Source organism: Narcine bancroftii, chromosome 3 (assembly GCF_036971445.1).
Source record: "Narcine bancroftii isolate sNarBan1 chromosome 3, sNarBan1.hap1, whole genome shotgun sequence".
NCBI lineage: Eukaryota > Metazoa > Chordata > Chondrichthyes > Torpediniformes > Narcinidae > Narcine > Narcine bancroftii.
In genome coordinates this window covers 72,097,346-72,124,177 of record NC_091471.1, presented here as the reverse complement: position 1 = coordinate 72,124,177, position 26,832 = coordinate 72,097,346, and the positions used below count along the sequence as shown (strand labels likewise).

At 39.2% G+C, this 26,832-nt stretch overlaps 1 protein-coding gene and 1 long non-coding RNA gene across 3 annotated transcripts in view; one reads left to right on the top strand and one right to left on the bottom strand.

The window, feature by feature from the left end:
- Positions 1-17,321, top strand: part of pigo (phosphatidylinositol glycan anchor biosynthesis, class O) — a 57,622-nt gene extending 40,301 nt beyond the window's left edge. Inside the window, exons 7-10 of one of the 2 annotated variants that reach the window (XM_069924260.1) lie at positions 3,717-3,920; positions 6,816-7,003; positions 10,216-10,286; positions 15,810-17,321. In XM_069924260.1, coding sequence (XP_069780361.1) covers positions 3,717-3,920; positions 6,816-7,003; positions 10,216-10,286; positions 15,810-15,936 — 590 coding nt within the window. In that variant the 3' untranslated portion in view covers positions 15,937-17,321. Of the gene's footprint in view, positions 1-3,716; positions 3,921-6,798; positions 7,004-10,215; positions 10,287-15,809 lie in introns of those variants that run through there. The other variant, XM_069924261.1, reaches the window with a different exon arrangement.
- The window catches only part of LOC138757250 (uncharacterized), a 124,787-nt gene that overhangs the window by 40,294 nt on the left and 57,661 nt on the right, over positions 1-26,832 (bottom strand). The gene's annotated exons all lie outside the window — the stretch shown is intronic.

Below are 26,832 nucleotides of genomic sequence, written 5' to 3'. Positions count from 1 at the left end.
TGAAATTGAGCCAGCTTTGCAGCGTCGATGGGAAATAAATATATATTGCTGACGTTTTGGGCCGGAGCCTTTTGTAGAAAAGTGGTACAAAATTCCATTAAAAGATTGGAGATATCCTGAGACTTAAGTCACTAAATAAAGAAGTATTGAGTGCGAAGAGCCTATTAACTTTGATTTTCTAACTTCATAATTGTCTTGAATTGCATCTTCAATAAACCCTTAAATAGGTGACATAACAATACAGTATAATCCCCTGTATTATGAACCTATGGGGATTAGATGCCTGATAAGTGTATTTGCCAGTTGCTTGAGATTGTATTGCTGGGGTGCCAATTTTAAACTTTTGTATTTTTTTACTTGTTTACCATGTTTTTATTTTTGTGGGTTGCTTGAGGCTGCCTGTTGCTTGGATTCCAGATAAAGGGAAGTGACTGTATGTAGGTATCTGTACAAGAGGGGAGGTACATCATATTCATACATTTACAAGTGTGTAAGAAAAATAACATATTAGTATTTAACAAATATATTTTCTATAAATTTCCTGTAAAGAGATAAAAAATTTAATTTTTATTGCAAAATCCCTCTAAGTAATCCAAAATAAATAAATAGAAGAAAAATGGACTAGGCAGTCTATACTGAAAGTAAAGTAGGAAAACAAAGGGTTTCCTGGTGAAACCCAAATTTACCAAAAGGAACTAGGAGAGAATCCAGTATAAAATTGATTCTTAAACTATATGTCAATATTGAGTAAATGGTTGCCAGGCTTCTTCAAATTTAAAAGATGTATCCAATGTCTGACTCCTAATTTTCTCCAAACTTAAACGTAACATGTCAGCAGAGAGCCATTGAAATAGGTGGGTTAAGATCCTTCCATTTAAATAAAATGGCTTTTGTAGCCAATAATCTTGAAAGGGCAATTATTTGCTGTGCAGAAACAGGCATATGCCCAGTCTCCACTGGTAAGATTCCAAAAATAGCTCTTTATAGATTTGGTTATAATTCTAATTCTAGAACTTTTGTTAGGGTTTAAAAGACAATTTTTCAGAAATTATCTAGCTTTGAACATGTCCAGAACATAGGAGTCAAAGTGGCTACTTCAACTTTGCACCTATCACAAGTAGGGATTACATTGAGGAAAAATGCAGGCCAAGTTATCTTTCGACATGTGTGCCTGATGTACCGTCTTAAACTGAATCAAGGAATGACGGGCACAAATTGATGAAGTATTAACTCGTTGAAAAATATGATCCCATTGATTGTCCAGAAACAATTCTTGAAATTCTAATTCCCAAGCGCCTTTAATCTTTGGATATCAGTCACAAGTTAAGTAACCAATTATATATTGTAGCTATTAACACTCTTTGGAAGTGGATACACCTGTAAAAGGGTTTCTATCATATTAGATGGGTAAGCAGAAGGATAGTTTGAAAGTAGGGAGAGTCCCTACTTTGCAAATAATCCAAAAAAAATTGTGCCATGATCAAATCAAAATTGATTAAACTGATTGAAAGACATTATGAAGTCTCTTGCAAATAAATCTGAAAAGGTTATTACTCCTAGTCTTCCATATTGAAAACCCCTGATCAATCAATGATGCTTTAAAAGAGAAATGAAGATGCATTTAACTAGATAAATTTTTTAGCTTTAATAATTTTGTTTTACGAAACTGGGACCAAATCCTTATTGTATGCTTAAGAACTGGGTTAAGATCTCATCTATTAATTTTGGATAACGCAAAGGATAGAGTAGCTCCCAGCAATGAGGCCAATGAGCACCCACTAACTTGAATTCCTCTCTAAATCTACCCATAAAGAACATTCATGTACATTTGAATAATAAATCTAAAAGGTATTGTATTGGATATTAATACCCCAATAATAAAATCTAAAATTAGGGAGAGCCATTCCTCAGTCTTTTGTTTCTCCAATAAGGTTTTCTCAGTCTAGGATTTTTATTATTCCAAATGTAAGATATCTTGGAATCTATCTTGTCAAAAATTATTTTGGGGATGAAGGAAGGTACTGTTTGAAATGTATATTTAAAAACTTTGGTAAAATTTATTTTAATTGCATTCCAACTAATGATAGCGCTATTGGAGACCATCTGGAAAACATTTGTTTTGTATATTCTATCAAGGGGAGATAATTTTATTTCCGCAGATCCTTAAAATTTCTTGTAATTTTAATACCCAAATAAGTAAATTGGTTCTTAACAACTTTAATGGGCATTTGATCATATAAATACTCCTGATTATTAATAGGGAAAAAGTTCACTCTTGTTGAGATTTAATTTATATCCTGAAAAGTTACCAAATTCAGAAAGTAGGGACAACATAAAAGGAATAAATTTCTTAGGATTTTAAATATAAACTAATAAATCGTTCATATATAATGAAACCTTGTGTATTGTATCACGTCTTCTGATACCTTAAATGTCATTAGAGTCTCAAAGGGCAATATCTAAAGGCTCCAGAGCCAAATTAAATAGCAAAGGACTAAGAGTGCCCCTAAACAGTCTAAAATAAAGACTTTTGATTTTTGCACTCATTGGAGCTTGATAAATAATTTTAATCCAAGACCAAAATTAAATTGTTTTAAGATCTAAAATAAGTTGGGCCATTCCATTCTATCAAATGTTTTTTCAGCATCAAGGGAGACAATACATTCAGGTTTTTCAGATGGAGAAGAGAAAATAATATTAAATCTTCAAATATTAAAATGAGAATACCTATTTTTAATGAACCCATTTTGATTCTCAGACGAAACTTTAGGTAAAATATTTTCACGTCTTGGCTAAAATTTTGGAAAAGATTTTAGAATCTACATTTAATAATGATATTGGCCTGAAGGAGGCACAATCAGGTCTTTATTTTTTTAGGAATTAAATGAAAAGCATGCCTCCTAAAATGTTTTGGGCAAAGTCCCAAAGGATATAATCACATAAATGAAAGGATAGAGCAGTAGTTCTCAAACCTTTTTCTTTCAACTCGCATTCCACTTTAAGTAATCCCTAGGCCATCAGTGTTCTGTGATTGGGATTGCTTAAGGTGGTCTGTGAGTGGGAAGGGAAAGTTGAGAATCACTGCTCTACACCCAACTGTTACTGAAATATTTTGCTTGAGAAAAATTGTCATTGGCCCATTTCCTTTTGGAGTTATGAAACCGTACACACAATAAATTGATTGGTACGATTAAAGCAGTGGTCTTCAAACTTTTTCTTTCCACCCACATACCACCTTAAGCAATCCCTTACGAATCACAGAACACCAATGGCCTAGGGAATACTTAAAGTGGTGTGTGAGTGGGAAGAAAAAGGTTGGGGACCACTGCAATAGTGTAACAGTACTTGAAGGCTTTAATAACTCCACTGTGTACCCAACTGCTCCTGATGCCTCACCTGATTGAAGGGAAGATGTTTCCATTTTTTATTTCCTCCTTTAATAGGTGCATCCTAATAAATTCATGTCTTGAATAGAGATTTTTTTTGGCAAGTTCAATTTTTGTAAAAATTGATTCAGAACAGTATTGATGTCTTTAAAAATACTGATAATTTACCTTGTTTTAAATTTGTATAGTAAAGACCTGTAAAAGTTTTAAATTGGGTATTTAAAGTTGTTTAGGCAGATGGTATAGGTACTTTTCAAATTATGAACTACTATTTGATTTTCTTGGGTAACCTCACAAATGTTTCGTACTGATTTTATATATTTTTTGAAGGCTATTTTACAGTCCCATGGTATGCAGTTACAGCCTGGGTCTTGGCAGCTACACAGTTCTTTTACGCCACTGGGCATCAGCCAACATTCCCAACCATTCAATGGAATGCAGCCTTTGTTGGGTTCACTGAAGGGCATGGCACCAATATACTGCCAGCACTGTTGGTTGGGATGAATACCTTTGCTTCTCATATTCTTTTTGCAGGTAATTATTGTTTTATAAAGTTTCATGTTATTTCAACAGTAAATTTTCTGAAATAATTTCTGCAAATACTGTAATATGAAATGTAAATATTCCTGGCAAATATTTGCTTTTGCAGAGCACTGAATGTTATCTGTCTTAGTATGTCTTTCCCTTGTATATTGAGAGTTGTGGAGTCATTCAGCACGAAAATAGGCCCTTTGCCCCAATTTGCCCATTTCAACCAAGATACCTTTGTGAGCTAGTTTCATTTGGCCATATCCTTCTAAACCTTTCCTATCCACAAACCTGTCCAAATTCCTTATTGCTTCCCCTGGCAGTTCACTCAATATACCCAACATCTTCTATGTGGGAAAATTTGTCCCTCAAGTACCCTTTAAATTGTTTCTTTTTCACTTTAACCCAGTACCCTCCAGTGTTACACTACCCCTCCCTCAGAAAAAGACTGAAAATCCACTTTATCAATAGCCCTCATGATTTTTAAAATCTCAATAAGGTTACCTTTTAATGTCCTCTGCTGCAGGGAAAATATTCCCAGCCTATCCAGTTTCCCCTTACAACAGAAGGCTATCTGTTCCTGGCAACATTTATGTGAATCTGTTGTGTACCCTCTGCAATTTAAACAGATTAATGCCCATTTATGGAATGGATTGATATCATCTTCAACTTGAGTTTTGTAAGGATTTTCTCATTGGTGAATGATATTGGATTACATTGGCTTGATATACAAATCAATTTGCTGTACTGTGGTTCTGGTACTTGTCAATTGCAGCCATGTTGAACAGAAGTTCAAAGGACTTTGAGCCAAAGAACACTACAGCACAGAAACAGGCCCCTTTGGCCATTCTAGTCTGTCTGAACCTTTTTTCCCCCTAGTCCCACTGACCAGCACCCAGTGCATAGCCCTTCATATCTCTCCCATCCATGTACCTGTTCAAATCTTAATGTTAAATTTGAGCCCGCATTCACCATCTCAATCCAAACTCTCATCTCTCTCTGCGTGAAGTTCCTCCCCATGTTCCTCCTTAAACTTTTCCCCTTTCACTCTTAACCCATGTCCTCTGGTTTGTATCTCACCCTCAGTGGAAAAAGCCTATCTACATTTACTCTGTCTATCCCCCTCATAATTTTAAATACCTCTATCAAATGTCCCCTCATTCTTCTACACTCCAGGAAATAAAGTCCTAACCTGTTTAACCTTTCCCTGTAACTCAGTTCCTGAAGTCTTGGCAATATCCTAGTAAATCTTCTCTGCACTCTTTCTATCTTGTTGATATCTTTTCTGCAGTTATATGACCAAAACTCCACTCAATACTCCAAATTTGGCCTCACCAATGCCTTGTACAACTTTACCATAATATCCCAATTCCAATAGTCAATACTTTGATTTATGAAGGCCATAATACTTGGTATTTAAAACAAGCATTGTACCTTTTTAGAAAGTGCAAAAGCAAGAATATTATTTATTTTACAAAGGTAAAAAATCTTTTTATGAGGTACTACTTAATAGGTAAACGTATAAGACTAGCAAGTCTTTGCAATACCATTGGGTAAGTGAGGGTGAATTATCATGAATCCTACCACAAAATGTGGCATTAAACATAATGAACTCTGTCTCGTGATCTGACGTCCTGTAAAAGTTGAGTGCATGGAATCCTAATCCATTGAGGAAAAAGTCAGGTTTATTGAATGTATCTGTTTTCAGCGAATGCTGGGTTGTGTTTCTGATGCTGCAGAGAGTGGCAAATTGTGAAGCAAGGGAAATGGGATGTTTTTTGAAGGCTTGAGGCAAAGGCTGTTCTTTGGGCCAAAAGATGCAAACATGCCTGAGGTCTTTGACCTATCCCAATCACCGTCATATTGATTTCTTTAGTGGCAGAGGCTTCCTATTGATGTTTTAACTGAAAAACCGGCAGGGGGGTGTAATGGAGGCAGGAAATCATTGGGACTGGTCCTGAGCAATGTCTGTGAGTTCTGAAGGTATTCTTGATAATCTTGATGGCAAAATCAGAATACGAGATACTAAAATGTATTCCTGGTTAAACAATGTGAGAACGAAGATACAAAAGACTAAATGATGCCACTTAACATCTTTACAAAACATCTTTACAAAATCAGTAGCTGTGTGATTGACCTTGTGAAATTTGGCATACAAATTAGTTAAATTAGTCTAATTTTTTTAGTAATATCTACAGCTGAGCAATTTGTTGACATCGCAAAGAACAAATCTAGAACAACTGGTCACTGTTTAAAAATAAGGCATTGCCCACTTAAGGCAGCTGAGTTCAATTTTTTAATCCAAGGGCACGAATCTGCTCATTTATTTTTCAAAGGCTGATTGAAATAGTGTCTGTGAATATTATGGCAGAGGAAGATAAATGTCAGACAAATACAGTGGTGAAAGTATCATGATTAGCCTTGGCTCTTTTTGGCCAGATATTCCTCCCCCCCCCCCCCCCCCCCCCACGCCAAAACAAAAATTACAACAGTAATTCGCTGTCCTTCTCTGTTAATCCCTTGTGGAATGTGTGCCTTTAAATATTGGGTGAAGAAAATGCTTCCATGGATTGTCTGACAATGCTTCAATCTGCACGTATGAATGAGCAGAACATAGACGTCATCAAACATCTATGCAGTGTCTATCCATTCTGTCTCTCCAGAGATGGAGGGTTTATTATGTGTTTTTGAGAGAAAGTGTGCATGTGTGGAGGCCACAGGAAGTGTCCAGAAATGTACTAATTGTCAGTGTGATTAATTGCAATTTCTTGGATATATCAGATTGCAAGGCATTAATTTGAGAAAGTCAATTGGTGATAAAAGTATATTCAGAAATTCTCAACCTTGCAATAAAATGCATTGAAACTTTTAACTGACTTTTCAGTTATATTCTTGAGGTAGTTGGATGTCCTCTGTTGCTACTTTGGCCATTTGTCCATGAAAGGAAAAGCACTAAAAGCAAGAGCACCAGAAAGGAATCTGGAGATGAAGAGCTGGTGATGGAAATGAGATTGCATGAAAATCCTCAAATGTTTTCTGTGGCCATGCTGCAACTGGGAATGCGATACATGTTTGCTTATGGTATACAGGTATTAAATATTATCTGTTCTATTCAAAAGTGAAGTTATTGTAATTCTGAAATTCTGCTCTTGGGGACAAAAACTGTATAATCCATAATGTCATAGGATTGGATAACCTCTGCATCAGACTGCATACAGGACAGACTCTAAATATTAAGTAATATAACAATAGAGTGGGGTTAAAGCAGTAAATTGACTCTGTTGGCTTGAACCTGCAGCTGCACAGAGCCTTGGTGAGACCCTACCTGGAGTATTGTGTGCAGTTTTGGTCACCTTATCTAAGGAAGGATGTTCTTGCAATAGAGGGAGTGCAGAGGCGATTCACCAGGCTGATACCTGGAATGGCAGGAATGACTTATGAGGAAAGATTGCGCAAATTGGGATTGTACTCGCTGGAGTTTAGAAGATTGAGAGGGGATCTCATAGAGACCTATAAAATTCTGGCAGGACTGGACAGAATGGATGCAGATGGGATGTTTCCAAGGATGGGAAAATCCAGAACCCGGGGCCATGGTTTGAGGATAATAGGCAAACCATTTAGGACTGAGATGAGGAGGAATTTCTTGACCCAGAGGGTGGTGAATCTGGAATTCATTGCCACAGAGGGCAGTAGAGGCAGGTTCATTAAATCTATTTAAGAGGGAATTAGATCTATTTCTTCAGTATAAGGGTATTATAGGTTACGGAGAGAAGGCAGGGACGGGGTACTGAACTTTAAGATCAGCCATGATCTCGTTGAATGGCGGAGCAGGCTCGAAGGGTCGAATGACCTACTCCTGCTCCAATCTTCTATGTTTCTGTGTTTAGTCCTATCCTTCAATGAGAATTTATTTTGAGCTTTATGTCACATAGGATTCTTCAGGGAGTGTGACCTGGATAATTATCTTGTATGGCGTATGGCTGTTGCCATTCACCGGAGTTACTGCAAGTAACATTCCTAAAATACAAAAGTTAAAAAGTAGGAATTAATTGTGTGAGAACACATGGTATACCGGGAGACCCAGGTTACAAATGAGATCTGTTCCTACGTCTGGTGTCTTTGCGTCAAATTTGTAGATAAATCAGAACTGGTACATATGATTCTTATTTAGCGTCAGTTAATCAAATGTCTTAGTACTGTTTACAAAAAAACGGAAACAGTTCTTAAAACAGTTTAGATAGAGAAAAAAAGAAAAAAGATCATGATTTAAAAATCCATTGCTACCTTGCATACTGGAAGAGGCATTCGTGAGGTAACATTATACACATGCGCGAATTGGGGGACACAATTTGTCACAAGTATGTTCATAACTCGTGGACTTCCTGTACTTCCAAACAAATAGAAATGTTTTGGTTCAATATATTGTATGCATGTTTGAAATGGTGAGTTCACAAACTGAAGGCTTGAGTAGATTGCCAGTGGGTGCTTATAGAGGCATTTCAACTTGTCCATGCTGACTGAGATGCTTGTCTACACCAATCCCATTTTCCTGCATTTGGCTCGTATCCCTGTCTTCCTATCCATGTATATGTTCAAATTCCTTTTAAATGCTCTAGTAGCTTGTCCCTGTGTGGAAAAATTTGCCCCTTAGATCTCATTTGAATATTCCCCTCTTTTCCCCCCTCCCCCCATCTTGCATTAGTTGCAGACTACCATATCCTTTGAAAAAGACTGTAACAGTTTACCCTGTATACTGCACATAATTTTGGAAACTTCAAAAAGGCTATCTCCCCCCCTTCACTACCTGCCAACCCCCACCTCCCCCCCCCCCCCTCCCAACCCGCCTCAGTTACAATGTGAACATTCCCAACCTATTTAATTCCTCCTGGTAGTCAAAGTCCTCCATTTCTGGCCACATCTTGGCAAATTATTTTTTCATTCCTTTTAGTGCCAGCACCTTCTGCAGTGTGGTAACTAGAACTGCACATAATATTTCAAGTATGACCAAAGCAATATTATGAATAACTGCAGCATGGTGTCACCATTTTCAGAGAGCTAATAACTTGCACTGCAAATTCTCTCCATGGAACAAATCTTCAAGGGTCCCTGTTGCTTGGTGTATCTGTCCATCCAGTATTAAATAACCCTAAATGCATTACCTTGCACTTTGGATTAAATTCCATCTACCACTGCTCCACACACTTTCTGTCTACCACTGTTCTGCTCTCAATATCCTTGGACAACCATGTTCATTATTTGCAATTCCACCATTTATTTGTGTTGTCTGCAAACTTTCTTATCAGATAACAGAAATTCTCCTATAGCAAGCCATAAAGATCCCAGCAATAACATTTGTAGTGTCCCACTGGTTAGACTTCCTGTTAGAGAAACAATCCTCCACCACAACCCTCTGCCTCCTAATACCAAGCTAATTTTGGATATCGTGTGCCTTAACTTTCTGGACCATCTGTTGCCCCTTGTGAAAAGCATCACTAATGTCCATGTACCTTACATCTATTGTCCTGCCACATCAATTTTCTTTGAATGTATTTTTTTAAATTGGATATGTGAGCTAGGATTCCCCCTGCACAAAACCATTCTAAACTCCTCTTAATCATTCTCTGCCTTTCCAAATGTTCATATATGCTATCCCAATTTTTTTTTCTAATAGCTTCATACTAATACAGAAGGCACACTGGTCTGACTTTGCTGGATAATCCCCACTACCATTGAATATGGAAGTAGCATTTGCTACCCTCCCATATTCCAGTACCTCAGCTGTGAAGGATGAAAAAATATCCATCAAACTCCCAGAAATTTCCTCCCTTGCTTTCGGTAACACACCGGGACAGATTACCTTAATGTATGTCAATATCTCCATACTTCCACTTTGTTGATGCACACATATTCCAAACTATTGATCAGCTCTCCAATCCTCCACATACTCCACTCTCATGAATACTGATGTGAAGCATTCATTCAGGATAACACACATCACCTGGCTGCAAACAAAAATTTGCTTTTGATTCCTCAGGGGACTATTCTTTCTCTAGCTACCCTCATGTTTCTAATATATTTATATAAAGCTTTGGAATTCCCTCTAATTCTGTTTGCCATGACAATTTTATATCCCCTTCTAGTCCTTCCATTTGCTTTTTAAAGATCTCTCTTATATTCTCTATATCTGTATTTGCTGAATGCTAAATGCTATTAGAAATAAAACAGGTGCCTAAGGAAATAAACTAAATTGTTTTGAAGTTGAATTTAATGACATTTAATAATCATTTCTTTCTCTTTACAGCTCCTTGCTTCTATGTGTGCAGCTGCCATTTTGAGGAGACATTTAATGGTCTGGAAGATCTTTACACCCAAGTATGTCATGCTTCTTTAGAGAGTAGCTAACTAGCAGCAGATGCAAAATAATTTTTAATGTAGCATTGAACATTTACTACTCTTGTATTGGGCAATTTGTCATTATCCACAATAATGAAATGTATATTTTTATATAATGCTGCACAATAGTAAAGAAATGTATATAGAGTAAAATAATGCATTGTCCCATTGTTTAGAAATTCTGAAGTTTTGGCACCTGGCTTGACAAATCCTGATTAATGTTATTTTTTCAATGCACTGGGGTCCTATGTCTTCTGCTTCCTTTAATCCTACAGGGCCAGTTTCCTGCACTTCTGTAAACCTTGCCAGGGTCTTGTTTCTCATACCAAGTTTGCTGAAAAATTTAGGTGTAACATCCTAAAATAAATCTATTAAAACTACATTGGAGTATTAATTGGAATATTATCCAAGTCCACATGATCTACCAGTCTAGCAGAGTTCCCAGCATGTTAGATTAATTGGAGTTTCCCTGAATCATAACTTTTTCCAATGTAGATCATTGATGTTTCACATCACATTGAAGTAGTATGAATTTTGTGCTATCTGTTGAATGAAAAGTAAATTAACTCATGCTGAATACTTTAAATTTATGGCTTTGCAAACATGGACTAAAAAAAAATGCTTTGAATAGTTAATGGAAAAACCAGTTTATGTCGAGTAGATTGTGAAATAGGAATCCAGATTGTGAATATTTTGGAAATGGGTCAACTAAATTGGTGAATTGTTTTTGGCTGGGAGAATTTACCAAACTTGGGCCTTTTAAAATCATCTGGGTATTGCTGGCAAGGTCACATTACTCATCTCCAATTACCATTGAGAAATTGGTGAGTAGCTTCAAACGGTGGACAAAATGTTAAAGGAATTCCCTCAGAATTGTTCGGCAGGTGGTTTTCGAGATTACAAAATTAGCAAAGAGGAAATTGGTAATGTATTTCCAGATTGTGTTTGTGTGCAACAGAGTATTTGTAGTGGTGTTGTTCTTGTGTCCTGGAAATAATCATTGCATGGACAAGTATGAGCAATATTTCATGCAAGTGTCAATAAAAATAAACATTTTTCAGGTTTTGATATGTTTCAGTATGGATTGCGTGATTGAGTGGGCGCAAAAGAACCTCCGCTAATATCAGGAATATGTCAAAATAAGTAAAAATTATTAGTGAAGCAGTTGAAGATGGTTGAACCCAGAAACACTTCACTAAGTAACAAGTGTAACAATATTCTAGGACTGATGTATTTATATGTGATTTTAGTTAACTCGTCTCCTTTATTGTCACCAATATCAACTTGATAAGGGTTTTCTTTACAGTACATTGATGTTGAGACCGTTTTAACTAACCTTTGAGAATCCATCTTGTTTAGCTGTTTGGTTCAAAATTTTAATGAGGTCTGGTGGTTAGTGGTCCCACAAAATCAAATTTAACTATCACATGTCAAGTAGTTGGTGGGTAAGTGCCATTTGAATGGAATTGTAACTTAAATAGTTTGAAACTTCATTTATGGAATCACTTCATTTTTAGCTAAGTCTCCTGCCGTTCATTAATATCTCTTCATCTTCATTTGGTCCATTCATCAACAGTAACAGGCTGTGAGGGTACAATTTGTTGAATACAATGCAGCTACTTGTAGATATCAGGTTATGCTTAATTTTTTGTCACAGAATGGTAAGAGAATCACAGACCAATAACTGGGGAAATGGGATTGCTCCGAGAATCAACACATTCTTCATTGGTCAATTGTCATCTTTGTATGCTGTAAAATGTCTGAATTTATTCCATTTGGTATGATACTTAATTCTTTTCTTCTTTGGCTTGGCTTCGCGGACGAAGATTTATGGAGGGGGTAAAAAGTCCACGTCAGCTGCAGGCTCGTTTGTGGCTGACAAGTCCGATGCGGGACAGGCAGACACGATTGCAGCGGTTGCAAGGGAAAATTGGTTGGTTGGGGTTGGGTGTTGGGTTTTTCCTCCTTTGCCTTTTGTCAGTGAGGTGGGCTCTGCGGTCTTCTTCAAAGGAGGTTGCTGCCCGCCAAACTGTGAGGCGCCAAGATGCACGGTTTGAGGCGTTATCAGCCCACTGGCGGTGGTCAATGTGGCAGGCACCAAGAGATTTATTTAGGCAGTCCTTGTACCTTTTCTTTGGTGCACCTCTGTCACGGTGGCCAGTGGAGAGCTCGCCATATAACACGATCTTGGGAAGGCGATGGTCCTCCATTCTGGAGACGTGACCCATCCAGCGCAGCTGGATCTTCAGCAGCGTGGACTCGATGCTGTCGACCTCTGCCATCTCGAGTACTTCGACGTTAGGGGTGTAAGCGCTCCAATGGATGTTGAGGATGGAGCGGAGACAACGCTGGTGGAAGCGTTCTAGGAGCCGTAGGTGGTGCCGGTACACATTACACAGATGTTGTATTTGAAGCGAAAGCTATTCTCTACAAAGACTGCAATGATAATTCCTTTTGCATAATAATTATGCAAACACTACAGGTTATTTGGTGAGGTAAGCTCAAATTGATTCTTTCCATTTGTTGGTTCCCTCCCCGTTATGACATAGGATAGCTGCATTTCATCCATCAGAAGATGGCAGCATTGGTGTGGACCTGGGAGAGCAGGATAATGCTCCTTCACAGGTTCTGCTGCCTAGTTAAAATGCCAATGGTCCTGTATAGGTTTTAAACAGCCTATTAAAGGGCCCAACATTTTTTTTAAAACTTCGTGAAAATGAGAGGACTGTGTCCGAGATTGTGGCATCTGTGCTTGGCAGTGGATCACGTGGGGTTGTGGGTTTTGGTTATCAGCAGACTGACAAAGGCAGCAGAGCATGAGAATAATCCCTCTTCCTACTACCCCCCTCCCAACTTTCCTGCCCAGGTGAGGAGAAGCCTGGGATATAACTCTGTAGGAAAGAGTTCTACAGAGGTGTGGTGGAAAGTATGCTAACTGGCTACATCATGGCCTGGTGTGGGGACATCAATACCTCTTGATGTCTTCTTCTTTGGCTTGGCTTCGCGGACGAAGATTTATGGAGGGGGTAAAAAGTCCACGTCAGCTGCAGGCTCGTTTGTGGCTGACCAGTCCGATGCGGGACAGGCAGACACGATTGCAGCGGTTGCAAGGGAAAATTGGTTGGTTGGGGTTGGGTGTTGGGTTTTTCCTCCTTTGCCTTTTGTCAGTGAGGTGGGCTCTGCGGTCTTCTTCAAAGGAGGCTGCTGCCCGCCAAACTGTGAGGCGCCAAGATGCACGGTTTGAGGCGTTATCAGCCCACTGGCGGTGGTCTTGATGTAATGCCTTCCAAAAGATAGGAAACCCAGCCTAGGATATCACAGGCAAAGCTCTTCCCACTATCGAGAACATGTATAGGGAACGCTGCCATTGGAGAGCAGCAGCAATCATCAAAGACCCACACCACCCAGCACATGCTCTGTTCTCCCTGCTGCCATCAGGAAAGAGGTATAGGTGCCAAGTTTAGGAACAGCTGCTACCCCTCTACCATCAGACTGCTCAACGACGGACTCAATCAGAGACTCTTGTGCTCTTTATTGATTTTCTTTTGTATTCTCTATAGCACAGTCGGTTCATTTACATGCATTATCTGTTTACAGTTCCTTGTTTACACTGTGTACAGTTTTTGCACTACCAATTAATCATAACTCTTGTGTGCCTGCAGGAAAAAGAATCTCAGGGCTGTATATGATATCATGTATGTACTCTGACAATAAATCTGAAATCTGATTAGAAGCTAAAGAACCCACACAGGCTGCTTGAGACTGGCACATGGGAGCCAGGTATCAGGACTGGGATTTGAGAGAGTGCTGAGGGCAAGAGGGCTCCTGAAGGGGTCTTGGTGACTAAAAGCTTCTTGATTACATCAGAAATTTAGATCTGCGAGCTCTGATTTGCCAATGGAGTGCAGGAGGTGAATCTGTGGAGACACAATGTCTCTGAAGGGATTCTTGCTTCTCTTGTTGGGGATGCTGGGCAAAGCTGGTGTCACTTCTTTTTTTTTCCATACCATAAATCACATTAGCCATGATATACACTATTTCTTTTTCACACATATACAGTGACTTTTTCTCCCCCCCCCCTTTGCTGGTGTCACTTCTTGATGTGTTTTTACAGCAGGCAAATGTTGACAAATCTTGTGTAGTATTACATTTGTGCATGAGTACAGAACAAATGAATCTTTATGTTGGCTGAAAGATACGGCTAGAATAATTGTCAGATTTTAGTTTGAGATTAGGCCTCTGCATTTAGTTTCAACTTTTTATACATTTGTGGTGATGTCCTCCCAAGTTCATTTGAGCTGGATGGTCCTTGTTTAACAACCTTGAAATATTGGTCCAAACAAGCAAAAAAAATGAATTCTCAAAGGTTAGTCTCAAAGTAGTATTTGATTGCGTGTGCGCTGTTTTTAAAAAAATGTGTCAAGTTGACATCAGTGAGAGTAAACAAGAGTCAACTGAGTAGGATGATCCAATTGTTTTGGGCAGCATGGTTGGCATATTAGTTAGTACAATGCCTTTACAGTGCTAGTGTTTGGGAACGGGGTCGAATCCTGTAAGGAGTTCTTACATTCACCCTATGTCTGCATGGGTTTTCCCTGGGGGCTTCCCCTCACCATTTGAAAAGTACTGGGGTGGGGGGGATAGGTTAATGGTTTAAATTGGGTAGCACGGACTCGTGGGCTGAAATGGTCTGTTACCGTGGTATGTCTAAATTTTTAAAAAAGTTCAAATTAAATGTTTTTTTTTGCTTGTTGCATTTCAATATAGCTGACCAACCCCCTCAGAAGATAATTAAGAGTAATTAATAGTGCTATGGATCTGGGATTGCATTAGCCAGACAGGTACAGTGAATTTTCCTGAGTAAATTGGATCCGGTTTCATGATTAGTACCACAGTATCATACTCAAGAGGATTGCAATGATTGTGAAACTATTAGATTGTTGTAAATACTCAAAATGGCCATGTCCTTTAGGAAGGAAATATGTATTCTCAGCCTTTCTGACCTGAATGGAACTCCAGATCCACCACAAAAATAATTGACTCTTAATTTTCTACTAAAAATAGATCAGCAAACTAGTCATTAGCCCCTTTCAAATTGCAGCACCTGGGTAGCCCTCCTGGGACCCAGGTGCAATTTACTTAGGCAAAGGGACTGGAGTTGCAAGGGCATTTTGGAGTGAACAATAAATGCTGGCCTGGCAATTTGCTTCCACTCCCAGACATTAAATTTAAAAGAAAATGTTACAAATTAAAACAGGAAATGTTGGCAATACCCTCTATGGTTAAAAAAAAAAGTTATATTAACATCCCAATTTAATTACTTTTTAAAAATCAAATTCAGTTCTAATGTTTCCAAGTATTTCCAGCATTTTCTGTTTTTAAATTCTGATAATCCTTTTGCATTTTTAAAAAGTTTCAACAAAAATTCTCGTTTTGTGTCTGGTGTTTAAAATGAATGCCATTTGTTTCCTAAATTTAATGTTTGTTCTTTTCTCTTCCTAGGTTTCTTTTTGAAGCTTTGGGCTTTATTGTGACAAATATCTACCTTGTCATCACTTTTTGTTTTGTGATGCGTGTGGATGTTGGTGTCAGTTCATGGTTTAAAGAACTTCTGAAACAGTCGAGATAGTCATTAACTCCATTACAAATGAACCTCCACTGAAGGTTTCCTTTGGTTGTTGCATTGGGGCAGATTGGTTTTTCTTTGGTATTCAATGTGGTTGACAATCTTGTAATCATCTCTAGACATCAGGAATTGCTATTTTTCAAAGTACAATTTGCTGTCTTGCCTTCCACAGCCAAAAAACAAATGCTGAAGCTTCATCGTATGCCCAAATGAAGAAAAGATTTAAGCCACATTGGAAAAATAGAACAGTTTGCTGTTTCTTGGGGTTGAACATTACTTGAAAGCAATTTATTTGTAAATATAAATTTTTAACTCTTGTATTATTTGGTAAATAGATGTGATGGGCTAACTTAATATTAATTTTGCAAATGAAAATGTTTTTGATTAATGTTGTTCAAACATTAAAGAGCAAGGCTAAGTTTTTATTACTGTTAAGCTTTGTGGTTTTTTTGTGTACAAATTCCTATGGCCGAGAAAGGTGTAGAATTTTTTGTCTAAAATTAACTTGTTAATGATGGTTCTGAATGCTAACAAATTACAGGGATTACTCCACAAAAATGCAGTCAGGTATTAAATTAATTTAACATAAATGATGTGTGAATTTTTGAAAGGTCACAGTAATTTCATCTGTTCCATTAAGTCTTCCACACAATTTGGATGTACCTTAAAGTTTCTTTTGTGTTGTTACACAAGCAGGATATTCATCCTAGAATGCAGAGCTCATTGATTGATTTTGCACAACTCCAATTTTTAAAGGATTAAATATCTGCTCTAAAATTATCATAGTTCAGCAGTATAAATATTCCAAATTCTGGGGAAGGGTCATTGCCCTGGTTTCCTTGATGCTGCTTGGCTGGCTAAATTCTTCCAACATTTGTTTTTGCTTCAGATTCCAGCATCTGCAGTTTTGTCTGTTTGCCATGTTTTTCATCAATTTGTTAATGTGATCATAAATGTAGAACTTTTTAATTAGAAAGGTTCATATGGGAAAAGTGGTTTTATGTTATTGATGACTGCATGATTTGCCCTCTTCCAAAAAAAAAATCAGCACTCTGAATGATGTATTCTAGACAAATGTGTTTAGCTTATGGTGATTTATTGTGATGTTGCAATGTTTGTTTGGCATGCAAGTTAATTGTTGACTATCATGTGTGTGAAATTTCATCACGTTTGTTAATGAAATTCAAAAATAATAGAATTTGGATAAAGATTCTGCTATTATTTATTTGTGGTAAAACAAATAAATTGAATCTTTTAAAGTCTTGTGTGTTATACATCACTTGTGTCTCTTGTGCCTTTTGAACGAAGGTTGCAGAAGCTTGACTTGAAAACTTTTCCTGCATTTTTATTCCTCTTTGCGTGAATGTGTTGCCTCCTGTCACTGCCTACATTCATGTTCTCATGTTCTCAACTGATTATTGTACAACATTTTTTTAAAAAAGTTATTTAGTTTAATGCAGTCCTGCATTAACAGTCCTGCTGTTCAGCATTCTACAATTTTTAACATTTAATTGTAAATGTGAATAAATTTGTCACATTTGTATTAAAAGTTTGCTAAATATTCCCAATTAGATTTGGGAATATTGATGCTTTGTGCAAGAATTTCAGTTGCATTAATACATTTTACCACATAAATGCATCACAATTTTGAAACTGACATTTGCAGTATGAAAAAAGTTACATGTTGACAAATTTTGAACAAAAACAGAAAATGTTGGAATGCAATTTATCAACAGCTGGAGAATGATTAATTTGTCTTTTTTGGGCTTGGATCTTTTGGAATGAAAAATTGGAAGGGATGTTTTGAAAGAATCCAGAAAAAAGGCAATGTAAATTTTTGTGGAATAATTTCCTTTGATACATTAAACAATGATTGGGAGCATTGTCCTGAAATAATAAAGAACATTTAAATAACTGCAGTAAAGAGAGGCTGGCTGCAGAAAAAAGTTGGTGGCACGGTTTTGCAATTACAGTGCCAGCTATCCGGGTTTGAATCCGGTGCAGTCTGTCAGGAGTTGATATGTTCTCTCTGTGTGGGTTTCCCTGGGTGCTCCAGTTTCCTCACACCCTTTAAAACATATGGGTGTTGAGGTTGCTTGGAATATTTGGGCAGCATGGGCTTGTGGGACAGTAGGACGTGCTACTTTGCAGTATGCCTAATTTAAATTTTAAAAATATCTTGTAGAAGTTGTAGCACATTAACTTGGCATCCAGAGAAATTGTGTTGAAGTTCATCTAAAGCAGCAACTGGTTCAATTTTTACAAGTTGCTTGTTCCTAGCAATAAATTCCTCTGCCAAGGTTAATGTGCTGGTTTTTTTTTTGTTTCTTTCCTGCTTCATTCAGTCATATAATAGTTCTTAACCACCACAGTATTTATCCCAAAGAAAGCAGTAATTGAGCAGTTGTCAAATTGAAGTTCAAATTCTAAAAGGAAAATGTATTTTCAGGCTGTTTACAAACATGCCTGTTCTGGAGAAGGGTTTTCATCTCAGTCCATTCATTAATTCTGCTGAACAAATATTATTACAATAGGATCAGAATTCTCAAGAAATTGTGGTCTTAGATAAATGGGTGATATATTTTGTTTAATGATCAGTCAGAAAGAGGGAATTGTATTTTTAAAGCAATTAATAAAAGATGAGATTTTCACCCAAATGTTTGGCATAGGGAACTCTTCGTGAAGAGCAGAAACCATCATCATATTTCAAGTGCATGTCCCTTTTTAAACTGTCCAGTGGTGCCCTGGTGAGTAAATTACCACATTAGTATTCCAGATTGGTGGGATGTACGGTTTAGAGATTAAATATTCAGCAGGCCAGACAGCACTGATGGAACGAAATAGAGGTGGATGATCTTCAGACTTTGGGGAAAGTTAGAAAACAGGAATGTATTAAGTTTCAGTAGGGAAGATGGGTGGAAAGAAGATATTTGAGGCTGAGAAAACAAATGATGCCAGTTAATGTCCATTGGGAGAAGGGGACAAGGCTTATTAACAACATTTAATCTGTGTGGAGAAGTTGCAAGTGAAGATAAATGGTAACCGGGCCAGGAGTGGGGGGTGGGGGGAGAAGAAGAGATCAGAAATGCAGAACACTAATCTGAAATGATATGCAGAAAAAATGTCATGGGTCAAGTAAAAGTTGCACGTTCCTTATCCTGGTTCTAATTGAGGTCTTCCAACTACAGCACAAATGTAATTGTTTTTTCTAGCCTCATCTTACCTGGCACTAGGTCTCTACCCTTTCACATATTCCTTTCTCTCCACCCGTCTTTGCAACTTTCTAACTTTTCTGAATTCTGTGAATGACCTTAACAGAAATATAGTGCAATACACAAAAGTGCTGGGGAAGCTCAGCAGGTTACACAGCATCTAAAGGAAGCAAAGGGTAACAAAGATTTTGGGCCTGAGCACTTGATCATGTATTGCACTGCAATCACAGCGTCTTAAGACTTTCCTGTTTAACAGGAATCTACACCATATAACAATTACAGTATGGAAACAGGCCATATCGGCCCTTTTAGTCCGCACTGATTTGTCAACTCCACTAGTACCAACTACCTGCTCCCTGACAATAACCTTCCAACCCCCCCTCACATCCATGTACTCATCCAACCTCTTAAATGACAAAATCGACCCTTCTGCAACCACCTCTTCTGGAAGGTCATTCCACTCAGCCACCACTCTCTGAGTGAAGAAGCTTCCTCTTATGTTACTTCTAAAGATTTGACCCCCTCACGCTTATGACCCCTTGTTCCAATCTCTCCTACCCTGAAGGGGAAGAGCCTATTCACATTTACTCTATTCCCCTCATAATTTTATATACCTCTATCAAATCCTCCCCCCCCCCACCCCTCAACCTTCTATGCTCCAATGAATAAAGACCCAGTCTACTCAATTATTCTCCATATTCTAGATACTGCAATCCAGGCAACATTTTAGTAAATCTCTGCACCCTCTACCTTATTGATATCCTTCCTATAATTTGGAGACCAGAACTACACACAATATTCCAAACTTGGCCTCACTGATGCCTTGAACAGTCTCAACATCACCTCCCAGCTCCTATATTCTCTGCTATGATTTATAAAGACCAGCATACCAAAATCCTTTTTCACCACCCTGTCTACATGAGAATCCACTTTCAAAGAACGATGAACCGTAATTCCAAGATTTCTGTTCCTCTGCATTCCTCAATGCCCTCTCCTTCATTGCATGTCCCATTTTGATTATTCTTCCCAAAATGAAGCATTTCACACTTTTCAGTATAAAAATCCATCTGCCACCTTTCAGCCCACTCTTCTAAACAGTCTAAATCCTTCTGCAGTCCCTGAAAACCATCTTTACTATCCACAACTTCTCATATTTTTGTCATCTATATATTTACTCACCCAATTTACCACTACATCATCAAAATCATTAATGTAAATGACAAACAACAAGGGACCCAACCCTGATCCCTGAGACACACTGCTAGTCACTGGCCTCCATCCTGACAGAAAATTGTCCACCATGACGCTCTGGTGTCTATTGAACCCATCTGACTATCTCAACATTAATCCCTAGTGCCTGAATCTTCCTCACCAACCTTCTATGTGGAATCTTACTAACAGCCTTACTGAAATCCAATAGTCCACATCTACTGTCTACTTTCATCAACCTTTCTAGTCACTTCCTCAAAAAACTCAAGATTTGTCAAACATGACCTTCCGCTCACAAACCCATGTTGTGTGTCCCTGATCAATCCCTTCCCCTCCAGATATACATATCTCTAAGAATACTTTTCATTAGTTTACCCACCACCGACATCAAACTTACTGGCCGAATTGCTGAGCCTACACCTGGAGCACTTTTTAAACAAGAACCACGTTTGCAAAATGCTAATCCCGCGGCACCACACCTTCCTCCAGTGGCTTTTGAAAAATCACAATCAGAGCCCCTGCTATTTCCTCCCTGATTTCCCTCAGGGTCCTGGGAAAAATCCTGTCGGGACCTGGAGACTTATCCACCTTTATATACCTCAAGTTCCAACATCCCTCTTTCCTAATCCCTGTTTTCCATAATTACCCCTTTTTCCTCACATATCCTGCACAATTCCATATCCTGTTCCCTAGTGAATACTGACAAGAAGCATTCATTCAATATCTCCCCCAATTAAAAGGAAGCAGCTATTGGCTTATATTTAAAAAAAATTAAAATGAATACTGCTTTTTTTTAAACAAGAAATCGTTTAATTGAAAAAGAACATCAGAAATTGAAAAGACATTGGGTTGGTCAAGTTGTTGCTTCATCTTTCAATTCTAAAGCAAGGGGAGTTGCTATTTTGATAAATAAGAAATTGTTGTTTAAATTTGAATCTTATTGAATCAGTTGGTAGACTTTTAATGGTAAATTGTAAAATTTATTTGTAATCTTGGACTCTTATGAACATTTATGTTCATGTGGATGATTAAAAATTTATACAAGGTTCTTAATCTGTCACAAAAATATGACAAAGTTATAATTGGAGGTGATTTTAAGTGTTGTCTGGACCCATTGTTAGATAAATGTCCGAAAACAGTAACTAGAACTAAAATGGCAAAAAAAGGATTAACCTTAATGAAAGAAATGAATTTGGTTGATTACAAAGAAAAAAATAAATCCTAAAGAGAAAGATTTTCCTTTTTATTCATTTTGGTATGATTCTTATTCTAGAATAGATTTATTTTTGTTATCGGCACAATTACAAGGTCAGATAGTATCTGCTGAGTAGAAAACGAGACTTTTATCAGATCACTCTCTTTTATTAATAACATGTATAGGATCAGAAATAGTGGATATTACATATTTATATTAAAAATGTTTTGTAATTTTATGAGGGATTAAATACCCACACTCCTGTTCGGCTCCGAATCATGGGTCCTCTACCGGCACCACCTACGGCTCCTAGAACGCTTCCACCAGCGTTGTCTCCGCTCCATCCTCAACATCCATTGGAGCGCTCACACCCCTAACGTCGAGGTACTCGAGATGGCAGAGGTCGACAGCATCGAGTCCACGCTGCTGAAGATCCAGCTGCGCTGGATGGGTCACGTCTCCAGAATGGAGGACCATCGCCTTCCCAAGATCGTATTATATGGCGAGCTCTCCACTGGCCACCGTGACAGAGGTGCACCAAAGAAAAGGTACAAGGACTGCCTAAAGAAATCTCTTGGTGCCTGCCACATTGACCACCGCCAGTGGGCTGATAACGCCTCAAACCGTGCATCTTGGCGCCTCACAGTTTGGCGGGCAGCAGCCTCCTTTGAAGAAGACCGCAGAGCCCACCTCACTGACAAAAGGCAAAGGAGGAAAAACCCAATACCCAACCCCAACCAACCAATTTTCCCTTGCAACCGCTGCAATCGTGTCTGCCTGTCCCGCATCGGACTGGTCAGCCACAAACGAGCCTGCAGCCGACGTGGACTTTTTACCCCCTCCATAAATCTTCGTCCGCGAAGCCAAGCCAAAGAAAGAAGAAATACAGCAGTTTTTGAAGATAAATGTTAATCGTAAGTTTATCTTATGGGATGCTTTGAAAGCATATTTAAGAGGACAAATGATCAGTTATACTGCTAAAATTAAGACAACATTTATTTGATGTAAATAAATTTGAAAAGGAAATAGAATTCTTCGAGAAAGATTTACAATGGAATCCAACAGGTTAAAAAGATACAACTGGTTAATAAAAAAAATTACTACAAAGAACTAAACATAAGTATTATGAATTAGGGGAAAGGGCTCAAAGTTTTAGTTTGGCAATTGAAATCAGAACAAGGTTCAAGACCTATAAATGCTATTAGAAAAGATTCAGATATTACGTATAAACCTCGAGATAAATTATGTATTTAAAAATTTTTTATAAAAAATTATATACTTCTGAAGCTCTGAAAGAAGTTAAGATAGATAAATTTTTAAAATCTAATCTTCAATTGCCTTCATTAACTAATAAGGAAATTAAGGAATTGGTGACCCCTTTTACTCAAAATTATAGAAGCACTTAGATCAATGCCTAACGGGAAATCTCCAGATGAAGATGGGTTTACAGCTGAGTTTTATAAGAAATTTCAAGATTTATTGATACCTTTATTGATTAAGGTTCTTAAACAAGCTATGGAAATTCAGTCTTATCAGATGTTTTATTACAGTTATTCTTAAAGACAGAGAACCTTTGAAAGCAAGTTCTTATAGACCTATATCTTTATTAAATGTTGATTATAAAATTGTAATGAAGGTTCCAGCCAATAGATTGGCATGGTATTTACCTTCTTTGATTCATATAGATCAAGCTTGATTTATTAAAGACCATTATTCCACTGATGATATTACAAAGTTAATTAGTTTTGTGATGGAATATTTGAGAATGTTTTTGGAAGATAAATTGGTAAAATTAGAGTAAGTAACATACACACACTTTAAAACAGATCTTATTTGAAATACTGAAGAATTGTTATTCAGTGACTTTACAGAAACTATGGAGAATGCTATGCACATTTCACAAGTAATGTCATGAAATGAGTGACTTGTCTTGGAAGAACAACCAGAGCCAGATTGTTTGTTTTGGACCTTTTTGCTTTTGATCTCCCTGCAAAGTGCTCACTCAGAGGTCATTGAGAGTTTATTGTTTACCTAAAACAACAGATGGGAGCAGAAGTCTAACTCCTATTGTTTGCTGGAGAAGGTCAGGGGTTTTGCAAGTGAGAGAGAGAAGGACGTGCTGCTGGCAGTTTGAAACTCCGATAGAGAGAGAGACAGATGAAAGTCTTTGACTGTGTGACACAGAAAACTGTAACAAGCTAGGAAAAGTTTGTTGGAACTGAAACAGAAATCTCCAGAGTGGCAGATGGCTGAAAGTGCTATCTGTCTGGTGTTTCTCTTGGAATAAGTGGAACAGAAAGAAACTCTGTAATGCCCTGAAAGAAAGAGGTTATCATCTGGAGAACCTTGATGGGGCAAGACATTGAGGTAATGGTGATACCTCAGTTGTGGAAATCCTGGAACTGCACATCTCTCTCTACAAATCTACAAGAACCTTTCTGAACGGTAACCATTTACATTTCGAGCACCAAAGCCTGGTGAACTTTATACATGTTAAATTCTGTGCACAGTATAATTATTGTCTGCAACCAGTGAACTTGGAAGAATGAGAAGTGAGATTGAACTGTGAACTAGAGAACTTTTCTTAAATTTACATACACGTGCGCTTGGAATTAGAAGGGGGTTAAGTTAGGTTAGTTAATAGTGATAAGTTAAAGTTTGATTCTGTTTTCATGTTTTAAGATAATTTAAAACAACTTTTGTTAAAGTAACAATTTGTCGTGAATATTGCTGCTGGGTTTTGGGGTCCTTTGGGCTTGTAACAGTTTGATAAATATTTCTCAGGAGATATCCAACTTACCAATGGTCTCACTGAAAAAGCATTTGATAGAGTGAAAAGGGGATTTTTATATATCTATCTATCTATATATATGTGTGTGTGTGTATATGTATGTATATATATATATATATATATATATATAATAAATAAAAAATAAAAAGCTGATGGCCAGAATTGTGACAAATGGGCAGATAGCATCACCGTTTACTAGAGGTCTACTAGACAGGGTCTTCTTGTGGCTGCCCTGCCATGCGGCTGTTCAAGCAGGGCCGGTTCACCACGAGTATGTGCACCACCACACAACCCCCCCAATGTCCAATGTGAAGGTCTTGCCAGATTGCTGCAGGACTCTGTAGGGGCCTTCATAATGGCGCTGCTAGGGCACTGTGTCCAAGCTGTGCCGAGCAAAGACGTACTCGGCCACATCTAGCTCTTTAGGCAGTCGGGATGGTCGGCTACCATGGTATGTAGGAGGAGGGAGAGCCAGCGAGGCAAATTTACTGTGGAGATCTGCCAACATGATTCTGTTGTTGGTCGTGGAGTATGTGTCCGGGCCGAAAAACTCACCGGGCAGCGACAGTGACGTGCTGTAAACTAACTCCGCAGATGATACCTGCAGATCCTCCTTCGGAGCCGTCCTAATGCCAAGCAGGACCCAGGACAACTCGTCTACCCAACCGGGACCGGTGAGGCGGGTCATGAGGGCCGACTACAGGTGACGGTGAAATTGCTCCACCAGGTCATTTGCTTGCAGGTGATACATTGTGGTGTGGTGGAGCTTGATCCCTAGCAGACTCATCAACTGTGTCCAGAGGGTGGACGTGAATTGGGCACCTCTGTCGCTGGCGATGTGCGCGGGACTCTGAACCTGGTGCATGTTTCAGCAGAAGTGTCCTTGATGGGGATGGCTTCCGGCCATCTTGTGGCTCGGTCAACCACAGTCAGCAAGTAGCATGCAGGGACATTAGCAGGGGCCCCACAATATCAAAGTGTATGTGCTGGAACTTTTTGGCCGCCAGGTCGAACTGTTGAATTGGGGCCTTAGTGTGCCAGTGGACCTTGGAGGTCTGGCCCTGCATGCAGCTCTTCACTATTTGCGCTACCTCCTTCTTGAGCCTGTACCACACAAACCGCTTTGCCACCATTCACACCGATGTCTTGACTGAAGAATGTGCTAGATCATGGACCATGCTGAAGGCCCGCAATCTCCACTGCAGCTGGACTACCGGGTGCAGCAATCCGGTGGGAATGTTGCAGAGCAGTGTGTCCAGGCTGCCCGGCAAACAGATGTCTTGGAGACGGAGCCCTGTAATGGTGGAGCAAAGGGCCTGTGTCAGCTGGGTGTAGTTTAGGCCGGGGGCGAGGCTGTGGATTGTGGGTTGTGAAAGCGTGTCAGTCACAACATTGTCTCTACCTACCCTGTGCTGGATGACGGTGGTGAACTCTGACACATAGGATAGGTGCCACTGCTGACCAAGGATCTTTGGCCATCGTGAGGGCCTGCGTGAGCAGCTTGTGATCGGTGAATGCATTGAACGGCCTGCCCTCCAGGAAGTACCGGACGTGTCTGATGGCCAGGTACAGGGCCACTGGCCATCAACCCACTGCTACACCACACCCCCAACAGCCACGGCCAAGGCATCTACCGAGAGCGAGGTATGGGCCTCTGGGTGCGGGTAGGCCAATGGCGTGGCACTCGCAAGCATGTCCTTTGTTGCTGCAAAGGCACCCTCTGCTTCTTCCGACCAAACCAGGACCTTGTCCTTCGCGGCGATCATTGAGTATAACGGCTGCATGATGTGGGCCACCCCAGAGATGAACCGATGGTAAAAGTTCACCATGCTGACAAACTCTTGCAGGCCCATGAGGGTGGTGGGTTTCGGGAACTAACGCACGGAAGCGACCTTCTCTGGTGCTGGAGCGGCTCCGGCTGCCGAGATGGTGTGCCCCAGGAATTGCAGTGTCTGCTTGCCGAATTGGCACTTGGCCACAATGACCATGAGGCCGAACTCTGTCAAATGGGCAAACAGTGCGGAGATGGACCTTGTGCTCATCGTAGTCCCAGCTGGCAATGAGAATGTCATCGAGGTATATGAACACAAAGTCCAGGTCCCTACCCACTGGAATGTCTGGGCCGCGTTTTTTAGTCCGAAAGGCATCCGCAAGAATTCAAACAGCCCAAATGGGGTGACGATCGCAGCCTTACCGATGACGTCAGTGTGGACCAGGATCTGATGGTAGTCCCATACCAGGTCAACTTTCGAGAAGACCCGGCACCATGCAAGTTTGCTGTGAAGTCTTGAATATGCAGGATGGGATACCTGTCCGGCGTAGCCACATCGTTCAGGTGCCGATAATCCCCTCAGGGTCACCAACCCCCAGAAGTCTTGGGGACCATGTGGAGAGGGGAGGCCCAGGGACTATCGGACGCGGACGATTCCCAACTCCTGCAGGCGGGAAAACTCTTCCTTGGCTAGCTGTAGCTTCTTGAGAAGTAGTCATCT